Source organism: Oncorhynchus masou, chromosome 17 (genome assembly GCF_036934945.1).
Source record: "Oncorhynchus masou masou isolate Uvic2021 chromosome 17, UVic_Omas_1.1, whole genome shotgun sequence".
Lineage (NCBI taxonomy): Eukaryota > Metazoa > Chordata > Actinopteri > Salmoniformes > Salmonidae > Oncorhynchus > Oncorhynchus masou.
Window position 1 is genome coordinate 7760172 of NC_088228.1, and position 13665 is coordinate 7773836.

A 13665-nucleotide genomic window follows, 5' to 3' on the forward strand; every position below is an offset into this window, starting at 1 on the left:
CGGAAGTTAACATACACTTAGGTTGGAGTCATTAAAACTTGTTTTTCAACCACTCCACAAATGTCTTGTTAACAAACTATAGTTTTGGCAAGGCGGTTAGGACATCTACTTTGTGCATGACAAAGTAATTTTTTCAACAATTGTTTAGACAGATTATTTCACTTATAATTCACTGTATCACAATTCCAGTGGGTCATAAGTTTACATACACTAAGTTGACTGTGCCTTTAAACAGCTTGGAAAATTACAGAAAATGATGTAATGGCTTAAGAAGCTTTAAGAAGCTTCTGATAGGCTAATTGACATAATTTGAGTCAATTGGAGGTGTACCTATGGATGTATTTCAAGGCCTACCTTCAAACTCAGTGCCTCTTTGCTTGACATCATGGGAAAATGAAAAGAAATCAGCCACGACCTCAGTAAAAAATTTGTAGACCTCACCAGAAATGCCACCAGGGGTCTTTTCACAGTCCCCAAATCCAGATCAAATTCAAGAAAACAGTATTATGTAGAGCTATTATTGCATGGAACTTCCTTCCATCTCATATTGCGGGACAGTAGTGTATAGTAGCCTAGTGGTTAGAGCGTTGGACTAGTAACCGGAAGGTTGCAAGTTCAAATCCCTGAGCTGACAAGGTAAAAGAATCTGTCGTTCTGCCCGTGAACAAGGCAGTTAACCCACTGTTCCTAGGCCGTCATTGAAAATAAGAATTTGTTCTTAAATTGACTTGCCTAGTTAAATAAAGGTAAAATAAAATATTGCTCAAATGAACAGCAAACTTGGTTTCAAAGAACAGATCAAGCAACACCTCACGGCACATCGCCTCTCCCCTATTTGACCAAGATAGTTTGTGTGTCTGTATTGATATGTAGGCTACATGTGGCTTTACATTTTTTTCATGTAGTTCTGTCCTTGAGCTGTTCTTGTCTATTAATGTTCTGTATTTTGTCATATTTCATGATTTGTGTGGACTCCCGGGAAGAATAGCTGCTGCTTTCGCAACAGCTAATGGGGGTCCTAATGAAATACCAAATACCTCAACAAGAAATATTCACATTGTAGGCCTCAACAGCAGGTATACTCGGCCTAAATATAAAGAGGTGATTCCAAAACGCTATATCCACAAATGTTTCACATTTCTGTTTTTTTTTTCATCAGACATGATTGCTTATGGGTACGTTCATGTATGTGTAAAATATGACTTTTTATTATTATTATTACTCATTTTAGATGTGCATGAAAATGTGTGTTTTTTTTGCAAAATGCTATATATCCATTGTTTAGCTGGAATGGAATGTTTGTATTCTGTATATTTGACTGTGATAAGATGGTCTCACCTAGCGATCTTGAGATGAATGCACTAACTGTAAGTCTCTGGATAAGAGCATCTGCTAAATGACTGAAATGTCAAAGTTTTACATACACATCTCATATTAATGTATTGAATTATTATTTTAAACCATTTTTAAATATTGATGTCACAAATGTATAATGTGTACATTTCTTTATATAAAAAAATAAGCAGGCCAGGCTTATTGTCAAGAAGTGGTGGCAGGGACCTTTTACATTTCACCTGAATCCCTGTGCGTGTGATACTTTCAGACACCAGGGCTGACATCCTCCCCCTTTTAATCACTGTCCACAGTGTACAAAATTAATGTGTGACTCACAATACTTGTAGTGGCCAGGATTGGTGCAGAAATTATTTTTACAATGTCGATGAGAAAGGCAGCGAATCGTTTTACCTAATGAGACCACCCAAGGAGGGTTGTTTAATTGAAGAGTTGAGCTCTGATATTCCATACCACAAAATCCTGATTTACCCCTCTTTATACTTATGGAGGTGATAGATTAACCTACTGACAGTTTAGAATTACATGTAATAACCTTTTCACTCAGGATATAGAAGCTTATTAAAACATATCTTTCCAGTGGCCCAAACAATTCTTTAAAGATCTTTAGCTACTGGCTTTGTTTTTAAATAAAAACGGAACCTTGCATTCTTTCTCATTTGAAACATTCTGTATCAAAACATTCTGTATCAAATGACATTTTATCATATTTTATTGTAGAAAATGTCTCGTCATGGGTCTGCAGACTCAGCATTTCTAAGATTAGGCGAAATCACGCCCTTCTGCCTTCTGGCCTACAATTACAACAAGACCCTGTCTAGCAGATAATATTTCCACAGCTGTAGCAGAAAAAGGAGTGTTGCAAAGAAAACGGACTTTTGTTCCCATGAAGTCTGCTTTTCCTATTCATGTGTAACTGTAGGCCTGCGTCCGACTGGTTTGGTAGTTTTGGCATAATCTCACGCAGAATTCCGGCCCGTCAAACTGTTTGGCGTAATTACTGTTTAATAAACCATTTTGAATACAGAGAGGTCCTTATACCTGACCAGTCGGATGAAACAAACTACTTAAAAAGAAAAATTGGACACCCTACAAAATGTGTCACAGTTATGGTTTCATCAGGCATGTATAGTGCGTAAAATTATGTCTGCTGTGTAAACGTTTTAAATATATATATATATATATATATATATATATATATACACACACATATATAAATATATGTTTTTTACAATAATTGTCCGAGACACAAGAAATCTACCCTACCTACAAGTAAAGCCCTTATATCTGACTTAGGCCTACCCTAAACGTTGATTTGGCTATTGCATAGGCAAAAGGCGCCTCGCCCCTACTATAATATCACTGAAATAGCCTAAAGCCGAATTACATTGATGTCATCTCACATCTGCGCAAATTGAGTTATCCAAATTATATTTGGACAAAAATCAAGAACACCCTTCATTTTTATTTTGAGCAACCTGCATATAGTCACATCGCATTCAAACCAATTCATATTTAGGATAAGTCCTATATGTTCAGAGATTACCTGTTTATTGACGGAATGGTATATGAAAATGTTGCAATGAATTGTTGGTTGTTCATGGTGTGCAGCCTAGACTATGATGCCGCCAGCCAGTCGTTCACTGGCAAACTCCTGCTCACAGGCGAAGTGAAGTCCACCGAGCGCGCCGGGTGAGCAAAATCAACTGCCACCAACGCGACCACGATTCTACATTTCTGTGTACATGTCAATATATTTAATCCTCACTTAATGTTGTGCAAACACCCTATGTCATGTGAATGTGTCAAATTAAACGGTCAAAACACATAGGCCTAGAAACCACTGCCGACGTTGCTTTCTCAAGAGCGCACACCTAGAAGTTCTAAACTAGAACACATGGCAAGGCCAGCGCTCCTCTGCTAAGAGACGTGCGACAGGAAGTGACGTTTTCATCTATGAGAACTCGATTTTTTTTTCTATCCATAAAGAGCATGCTCAAGGTTGCTTGTGCCAGTGAAGGAAAGAAATATAGTGAACGTTCAAAGAAACCTCGGGTCGAGGGAGCATACAATACCAGACGATTGGCACAATCGAAGAGCGGTAAGGGTGTGATTAGATTCGTATCATAATAAATGTAGCTTTTAATTAAAAAGCCGAAATAGTCTTAACAATACGATGGATTGACCAACATGAATGGCCATGATGACAGTAATATTAACGTAAAGCGTCATATTATTGGCGTCCTTAATTTTAGAGAGCATATGGATATATTAGGCTATATATAACCAAATATGTTTTACTGCCAGCATGTCATAATGACTATTTTTGCCTATCGTTTTATGTAGGCTAGTTGGCAGGTGTCAATGGTTGATTGGATCATTGATTGTAGCTCTGTGTCTTATTGACATCTAGGCTACAATGTAGCCCTTGACATCGACTCTCATCAGTTAATTCCTTTACATTACACAATGTTAAATCATTGGATGAATTGGGGGGGTGTTAAGAATGCTCAGTCTGAATATTAAACATCGCTTGCAGTATGGGTTTGGAAACACACACCGTGTCCTTCATATTAGCGAGAAATAATTTTCAAAAAACAATGTTACATTGATATACACATTTTTTTTATAGGGTTGGTGTTCCCACATCTTTCAAATTTACAGCACATATTGTGTATTTACGGAAGACAGTGACCACCTGTGTTAATTATCTAACGTGCTTTGAACACCTGTGTGAAACAGAAGTCCGCCCAGAAACGTGTTGTCACTGAAAAATACTATCGGCTGCAACTGTGATACACCCGTTTTAAAACAGGGTACTTTAAGTGTATATTTGTTTTGCATTTTGTGGAATTATGTTAACGTGATATGAAAGTAAAGGGCTTTGTTTCTATATCCGTATAGCTTCACGTTTTTAGATTGAGTATGTTGGTTGTTTTGGCTGCCAGAGCAAGTCTACCTCAGAAAATAACATAAAGTCATTTGGACTATAAGGAGAAATCCTAGGCTTTTTAAGAGTACATTTTGGGCTTAACTTCTGTATGGGAGGTTTGTCATGTTCGGTTGAGTCGAGTGCTCTGTAGCTACTCTCAGCACATGGTGAGTAGCCTATTTTCACGAGGTATGCACACACTTGGTTGACCTGGACTCATCGCTACCAAGATATATCGTAGTAAAATTAACCTCGAGTAGGGTTCTTAAATGGGATTGAAGTTAGTAACGTTAGCATTTAAAAACAAATAATAGTCTCGTAATGATAGTTCATCTGCATGGGTAAACCTTCGCTCCCCACAGTCTCTCATTCTCTATCAGCAAGATCGTGTGAAACAGACAGTGTTCATATAATCGATTTCTTCCTGGTCATAGAAGCTAAAGGCCCTGTTAGTCTACTGTACCTGGCTGTAGCTTATCTAAACAAATCCAGCTTTTCAACGCTAGTGTGCGTGTAGAAGCCCAACAAAATTCTTAATTATCTCAACGCAAATCATGTCGAGCAATTATTTTGGATTGAAATAGGCTATGAATGAACTAACCTCGGTTTGCAAATAAATACACAATGCCAATGTGTGCAGAACATTTGACCCAGAATGCTACATTTCTATTTAAAACCATAACGTAGGCTACATTGAAGCCGAAATGGCATCAGGGTAACTTGACAAGCTCAAGTAGCCTACTGCGCATGCCTGCCCTTGACAAGTCCCCGTCACTCCCGGGCGTCCCTATCCTATAATGACCTTGGTGATTTCTTGAATGTCTAAACAACGGTATTGTTATTCACAACCTTTGACACACATGGCTTTGCAACTTAACTATGCACAGCACACATGTTATCATCTCTATGCTGTGTGTGTCAGTCAATTATATTCTAGAAGTCTCTACTTTGTAAGTAATATCCTTATTCATCCAGGTCGTTGATCTCCGTGTAGAAAATCTCCACAATATTCTAATTGACAATAGACCCCCAGTGTGTTTGATGTTCACCTCACGGCTGTGGTTGAATGGGTGGCAGGTAGGTAGGTAGACTAGTGTTTAAGGATGTTGGGCCAGTAACAGATTGGTTTCTGTTTCGAATATCTAGGTGAAAAAATGTTGCTGTGCCCTTATTGCTCCTTTAAGGTGCTCTGGATAAGAACATCTGCTAATTGACAAATGTATTGAAGATTCTGTTTTTTGTGTTGACAAAATTGGCTAGCCTTTTCATATTCAACACAGTAATCTCAGACTGAATGTGTATGACTCAGTCAGGCCCAGCCATTTTGGAGATGCCTCTTGTATGGCTATGTAGCCTGTTCTCCTGGCTGACCCTCATTCTCATGAACAACTGGGAACTTTTCCCAATGTGACTCTCACATGATCGGCTACTGCACAATGAAGCAGAAGATATGAACCCCCCCCCCCACCTCCTTTCTCACTCCTTATAACAAGGATTAGTGGGCAACAATCCAGATGTCAGCAGCTTATAGAATCAGGATTGGCCATGTTCGGTTTGATGAATGAAGCTTTCATGTAATTGTTGTGTGGGTTTGCGCTATAATTCTGGACTCTGGTCTCTTTGGCGCTCCAGGCTTGCTCTTTTTTGTGTTCGTAGCAGGTCTGTTTCTTGGGGCAAAAGTTTGAGTTAAAAGCACTAGTCCATACTTGATAGGATCTGGTTGAATGAATGAAATCTGTCATCAGAGTGAAACACATTTTAATTTCCCTGAACCTACCAAAGTTTGCAGTTGTCACACCTTTTACATTCGGAAAACCTGAGTTTTTTTTATTTTTTATTTTAATTTGATTTAGATTCATTTTCAGAACTGAAATAGTTTCAGGAATCTTTTCTTACTACTCTTCACTTTAACACGTGCAATTCATTCTGACTAAAGGTTTCCTATATAACCATTGTGACGAGGTGAAGAACCTTTGTTATACGTCAGCCAATGTGAGTGGTCGAAGAGCTTTAGCCAAGGGCAATGATATAGGCTAGGATCTGTTACTTTGGTTAGACTACATATTCAACCAGAAAGCTTAAGCTTCATACTGTGGCATGTAAGCGTCTAATCCTGTGTTCATTCACAACATGTTGCCAGTTCTTGAGACTAAAATAACTTCCCATGGCTGTTTGCAGTCAACTCGCAGCTTACGGAGTCAGTCCCCTATATCTGCATTGGTCATGATATTATTGAAGAAATGAATGGTTATGACATACGTTATAGCATGTTTACAACACTGTGACATCGTCAGCTTTATGGATAAATGCTGTCCCATAGAAATGCATTGTGGTCAACCCGTGGGCTAGCTACAGTAGAAGGCCTTAACTCAGTCACGCTCGTAAAGCTGGGATAAATGGCTGTGTTTCTGACTTAAGGTTACCCGGGTTCTTCTGGGAGACGTGTTGGAAAGCACTACCGCGAGTGTCTGCTTGACAATGGGAAAAGAGAAGAGCTATTAGGCTGTTAGAAAAAGCGGGTGAAGATGTGTCTGTTTTTCAAGGAAGAACTTGATACGCAAGGCGTATTGCTTTAGCCTTGAATTGATGTAACCATGCCCCCCCCCCCCAGCAGTTTGTCTGGGAACCAAGGGTGAATTCACGGTTCCCATGGTGATAGCACATGCTTTATCTGTCTTCCACACGTTGAAGGCTTTGCAGGTAGAGGCCTACACTCTAGAACAGGGATGGGGCGGGGGGAACTCCAGTCCTCAGGGGCTTGAGGGGTTTCGCACTTTGTCTTCATAACTAGCAAACACAGCTGATTTTAAACTAATTGCTCCCGAGCTGTGCAGCGGTCTAAGGCACTGCGTCTCTGTGCGTCTCTCTGTGCTTAATATGTTCTTTAACTGACTTGCCTAGTTAAATAAAGAAAATGTGCATTCTAAACTCAAGATCATGGTTAGTTGGTTATTGGAGTCGGCCTTCAGGCAGTGGTCACCAGCTGGCAGATGCTGTGTGGTTAAGGCTACCCGCGTGATGTGATCCTTATGAATTATTTGTCAAACACAGCCAAGCATCGATCATCATGTCACCAGAATAACACCCTCGATATTTATTGGAAAGAAGCATCAAGCTCAACATCGAGGGGTTTCACCACCCTGTGAAGTTCATCATTTATTTAATCTGTAGCCTAATAAACTGCATGATTTCCTGAGTTGTCGTTGGAGGACCACACAACATAATCGCGTGCCTCCAGGTTTACATCGATATAATTGTTATTATATCAATATTTGTGCTTAAAGGGGTTTCCGCCGCCTTTTCTCGCATTTATTAATTTGACTGACACAAAGATCCCACATTGGCTAGCGTATTTTTTAGTTTTTTGTCGACATTTGGAAAGTTTACCGACACAATTTGTTTCCATCAGGCCTGTTTGTGACCTTTTATTTATTTATCTGACATGTACTTTACTCGCTTAAAAAAAGTTGGATGGAAACCTGGTTATTGTATGTGACTGTGCTTGTAGTCACACTATTCATCTCTTATGTGTAGGTCTTGCAGAATTGGTTAAGTTTTTAACCCTACCAAGGCTGGGTATGTTTGGGATTGTAGGCTAAAAGCTTTGATGGCTTACCTGTCAGATAGTGTGATTTTAATGAGAGAACCACTTGAACAAAAGTATTTTCTCAACATATTCCACTGCAAGCAGAGGGGTTGAAGTTACAGCCTACATTTTGATATGCCAGCAAGAGGTTTTAAAAGGTTACAGCCTACATTTTGATATGCCAGCAGGAGGTTGAGGTTACAGCCTACATTTTGATATGCCAGCAGGAGGTTGAGGTTACAACCTACATTTTGATATGCCAGCAAGAGGTTTTAAAAGGTTACAGCCTACATTTTGATATGCCAGCAAGAGGTTTTAAAAGGTTACAGCCTACATTTTCATATGTGGATATGAAGTTTGCTAGTTTACAAAAAGACCGGTCATCATAATAATAATAATAATAATAATAATAAATAATAATACATTGAATTTAATGCATTTTTCATTGAAAAACAATCTCAGTACTACAGTTGGTGTATTAAAATAAATGTTAAAACAAGACTTAGGAAAAGGACACAGCTCTAGACAGGGCAACTGACACGAAGTACACAGCGGAAGCTACCAAGGAATAGTGCTTACAGTATCTCCTCTGTTTCTGTGACCTTTACTGTAGTCTTGCTAAGCCTTTTACTAGCCGTAGCCAAAAAATATGCTGAGGAAGACACGACTAGGCCATGCCAGACAGACTTAGCCTAACTGAAATTAGCCTATATCTGCTAACCTAATGTAGTGTTAAGATCACAGGCCTATATTTTATTTATTTGTTGTTTAGTTAGGCTAGGATTGGAGGTTGCTAAGTAGGGCAGGCCTGTCTCCTGGCATTTGCCCACGGTTCCGCTGTCACGCCATGTCCTTTCTGGAATCTCACCCCATTGGGGCTGAACATGTCGCAAGAGGTCATTCGGGGCTCATTGTCCGGACAGCCGCCACTGTTCTGCCCGGTTAGCCTTTTACTACAGTAATCATTGTGGCAACTTTCTACTGAGGTGACTTTACAAAAACAAGGACTGACTGTCCTGCTGATTCATTCAGTCCCTAACACAATCCTAGGATTGATTATAGTCTTCTTTTTACACTAGATGGGTCATAAGAGAGCTGTTTAGGTGGTTGAAATACTGGGAGAAAAGGTTGCCGGGCAGTCATTTAGAGTAACCGTGTTCAGTCTAATCATGTCCTGCGTGGCTCAGTTGGAACAACTGAACAGTGTGGAAAAAGAATGTCAATCTATGCGCTCACTTAACTGTAAGTCTCTGTGGATAAATGAGTGAAATGTAAATGAAGGCTCTGCTCACTTGCCTCCAATCTTTTTTTGTGATTTGGTTCAGGAGCATTGAGATAATATTGATGCTTGGTGTGATGGGGAAAAGAGGTGAATGAGGGTCATTTAGGTAGGTTCATGCTGATTGGGAACACATTTGGCTAGGCATTTGGTAAGACCTGAACAACATGTGAATTGTTCAGAAAGATTGGGCATGGTTTGAAAGGTTTTTTTTTTTTTGTATCTAGGCCTAGATCCTCCCTTGTCAGAGATGCATTGTTTTGCATGGTAATAAGTGAAACATTGGTTGTGAATTACTGCTTGTCTTTCTCAGTAAAGGAGAAGTGTGTTATGAGGAATTGCTATCTTGACTGTGGTAACTCTGTTCAAAACCGCTGTTAGGGGGGTTCGATAAACTTGACTTAGCATGTTGGCTGGATGCTCTGTTTCCTTTCCTGAAAGTGGTTTACTTACTTAACATGTCAAAACCCAACTTAAATAGACGGTTATCTCTGCACTTTGTTCTTTATTCAGTGCGCTAACTTAGTCAGACTGCCCTATTGTCAAATATAGAGGAGGTGGTTGTATTCATTGGTAGATAAATAGAATAGATGCGATGGGGATCATGATTTATCATTTTTAACTGAATAATGAATGGCCCATCTAGTGGCCTCAAGTTGATAACCTCTCAGTGATGTAGGCCATCACAGCTGTGGCAATAATTAGAAGAGCTTTCGATTTCTTTGCCCATTATTTTCAATTACTCTTTAAAAAAAATACATTCATTTTAAAATATATATATTTAATTTGGATTCAGTTCCGATATTAATTTGAGCCATAAGGCCTAGTTGTATATCACCCTAAGCAAAGCAATTCTTGTGGGACTTTGTCGCCACCTACTGCTCTAAACTGAGTACTATATGTTAACTTCAATGGGACAAAATAATGAATTATTTTATGAATTCATTTAGGCTAATTACAACAATTTACAATTAGGCCAGCATTACATTAATGTTACCAGTACAGTACAAGATCACTTATAGTCTGTCCAGTCAAATAAGCAATGGGGTCTGCAATAATGACTTAATAACGCAGCACATTATCGAAAATGTTTAAAACGGCTTATTCCTTAGTCAGAACAATTGCTCATCATGGGTGCTACTTGACAGCCAGGAAATAATATGGTAGTCTTGTGTTTCTGGTCTCAGGACTCCATTCACACAGAGACATTGCCTTCTTTGGTCGAATCCATAAAATCACGTGGGAAGTTTGTGTTTTTGTAATCATGTTATTTTCCTTCCCCCCTCGACTTCACGTGGAGCCTGTGTGATTGTGGCCGGTTCACGCCCTCAACAGTGCTCTTTAGTGCCTGGGAACAGCGCAATCCTTCAGGGCAACACCGTAGGAAGCCTGGTGGATGTTCATAGAAGATGTGGGACTTTTCTTCTTTGGTTTCTCCCCACTAGCCAGAAAGAAACTGTTCATGAATACACAAATAAGAAGTGAAAACCTGGAGCTTTGGGACGTGTAGTATTTTCTTTCCCCAAAACTCCGTATTTCTATTCTAGCATGGATCCTGTTTCACACTCATTGTTTTTTTTTGTTCCCTCTAGACTTCTGAGAAGCTACCATGGACCACGCAAGGTCGACAATATCCAAAATTGTAAGTACTAGACTTTAAAGAAATTACCCTTGCCTTTACTAAATGATTGTCTCATTATCCTGTCTAAAAATGGTTGTAAATCAAAAGCATTCCTCTTTTGAATGTCTTTTTAAATGGTTGCTTTTAGTTTCAGTTGATTGATACCTGCACCACAATTTTCTAAAATGTTAGTGAAATGAGTACACGTCACACACTTGCAAATTGGTCTCTTCACTCTAAAGTGATTCCTGAAGCAAAGGTATAGTGCTGCTACCTATAGTGCTGCTACCTATAGTGCTGCTACCTATAGTGCTGCTACCTATAGTGCTGCTACCTATAGTGCTGCTACCTATAGTGCTGCTACCTATAGTGCTGCTACCTATAGTGCTGCTACCTATAGTGCTGCTACCTATAGTGCTGCTACCTATAGTGCTGCTACCTATAGTGCTGCTACCTATAGTGCTGCTACCTATAGTGCTGCTACCTATAGTGCTGCTACCTATAGTGCTGCTACCTATAGTGCTGCTACCTATAGTGCTGCTACCTACAGTGCTGCTACCTACAGTGCTGCTACCTACAGTGCTGCTACCTACAGTGCTGCTACCTACAGTGCTGCTACCTACAGTGCTGCTACCTACAGTGCTGCTACCTACAGTGCTGCTACCTACAGTGCTGCTACCTACAGTGCTGCTACCTATAGTGCTGCTACCTATAGTGCTGCTACCTATAGTGCTGCTACCTATAGTGCTGCTACCTATAGTGCTGCTACCTACAGTGCTGCTACCTATAGTGCTGCTACCTACAGTGCTGCTACCTACAGTGCTGCTACCTACAGTGCTGCTACCTACAGTGCTGCTACCTACAGTGCTGCTACCTACAGTGCTGCTACCTATAGTGCTGCTACCTATAGTGCTGCTACCTATAGTGCTGCTACCTATAGTGCTGCTACCTATAGTGCTGCTACCTACAGTGCTGCTACCTATAGTGCTGCTACCTATAGTGCTGCTACCTATAGTGCTGCTACCTATAGTGCTGCTACCTATAGTGCTGCTACCTATAGTGCTGCTACCTATAGTGCTGCTACCTACAGTGCTGCTACCTACAGTGCTGCTACCTACAGTGCTGCTACCTACAGTGCTGCTACCTACAGTGCTGCTACCTATAGTGCTGCTACCTATAGTGCTGCTACCTATAGTGCTGCTACCTCGCATTCCAACCTCGCATTCCAACCAAGGTGCATGAATAAAGGAGCCAACTGGAAATGTGAAGAATGGTGCTAATCTATTGGAGGTCAATTGATATTGATACCTTTTATTTAACTAGGCAAGTCAGTTAAGAACAAATTCTTATTTTCAATGATGGCCTAGGAACAGTGGGTTAACTGCCTGTTCAGGGGCAGAACGACAGATTTGTACCTTGTCAGCTCGGTGATATGAATTTGCAACCTTTCGGTTACTAGTCCAACGCTCTAACCACGAGGCTACCCTGATGAAGGCTACAAGTAAAAAGAAAAAAGCATTGGTTTTTATTAAGGCAATGAAACAAATGTTATTATGCCATCTGTTTCAGTAAGCTGGTCTAGAGGAAGTAGTGTGTTTTATACTGATTTGACTCTAATAAAATTGTAACACAATAGCTGTGTTTACACAGGCAGCCCAATTCAGTTCTTTTGTCTAATTTTTGGCACAAGCTCTGCTCTGATTGGTCACCGCCTTACTTAATTTGCACACACTGTATACAGATTTTTCTATTGTTATTGACTGTACTTTTGTTTATCCCATGTGTAACTCACTGGATGTAGTCTATCACAGTGCCATCCGTTTTGTCACCCGAGCCCCGTATACTACCCACCACTGCGACCTGTATGCTCTCGTTCACTGGTCATCCCCAAAGCCAACACCTACTTTGGCCGCCTTTCCTTCCAGTTCTCTGCTGCCAATGACTGGAACGAATTGCAACAATCACTGAAGTTGAAGACTTATAACTCCCTCACTAACTTTAAGCGTCAGCTATCTGAGCAGCTTACCGATCGCTGCAGCTGTACACAGCCCATCTGTAAATAGCCCATCCAACTACCTACCTCATCCCCATATTTGTTTTAGTTTTTCTGCTCTTTTGCACAGCAGTATTTCTACTTGCACATCCTCATCTGCACATCTATCACTCCAGTGTAATTTGCTCAATTGCAATTACCACTATTGGCCTATTTATTGCCTTACCTCCTTACTTCAGTTGCACACACCGTATACAGATTTTTCTGTTGTGTTATAGACAGTACGTTTGTTTATTCCATGTGTAACTCCTGTTTTTGTCGCACTGCTTTGCTTTATCTTGACCATGTCGCAGTTGTAAATGAGAACTTGTTCTCAACTGGCCTACCTGGTTAAATAAAGGTGATTTACAAAAAAAACAAGATATATGTATATGTTTTTTGTTGACAGAATATCAGAATTAGGCTGCCTGAGTAAACAGTAAACACAGCCAATGTGTTTAAGTGGCACACATTATGCAAATGAGTTTCAACAACCTCTGACACGTTTATTGTATTGACGTACGTACTATATTACTGCACTATAGTATAACGTGACATAGTACCAGCCTAGTAAGACTATACATTAGGGCTGGGAATTACAATATTATCACGATACTTAGGGCCGAGTCGATATGTATTGCGATTCGATACTGTGACATTATCGCGATACTTAGGGCCGAGTCGATATGTATTGCGATTAGATTTTTCCAAACATTGCTCACGATATCGCTGCAGAGGGATCAGTCATGGAAATAAAATTGCTGAAAACAAATTGGCTCACTATTTAAAAAGAAGACAGGGAAGGAAAAATACTGTAGTTTGTTGCAGGTACAGATGGTGAAGTCAAATAATATTGCGATAT

General features: G+C 40.0%; 1 protein-coding gene across 1 annotated transcript in view; it reads left to right on the top strand.

The window, feature by feature from the left end:
- Window positions 1-3331: 3331 nt before the first annotated feature.
- Window positions 3332-13665, top strand: part of LOC135558377 (transferrin receptor protein 1-like) — a 35214-nt gene continuing 24880 nt past the window's right edge. Inside the window, exons 1-2 of the mRNA XM_064992136.1 lie at window positions 3332-3454; window positions 10743-10792. Coding sequence (XP_064848208.1) covers window positions 10760-10792 — 33 coding nt within the window. The 5' untranslated portion in view covers window positions 3332-3454; window positions 10743-10759. The remainder of the gene's footprint in view (window positions 3455-10742; window positions 10793-13665) is intronic.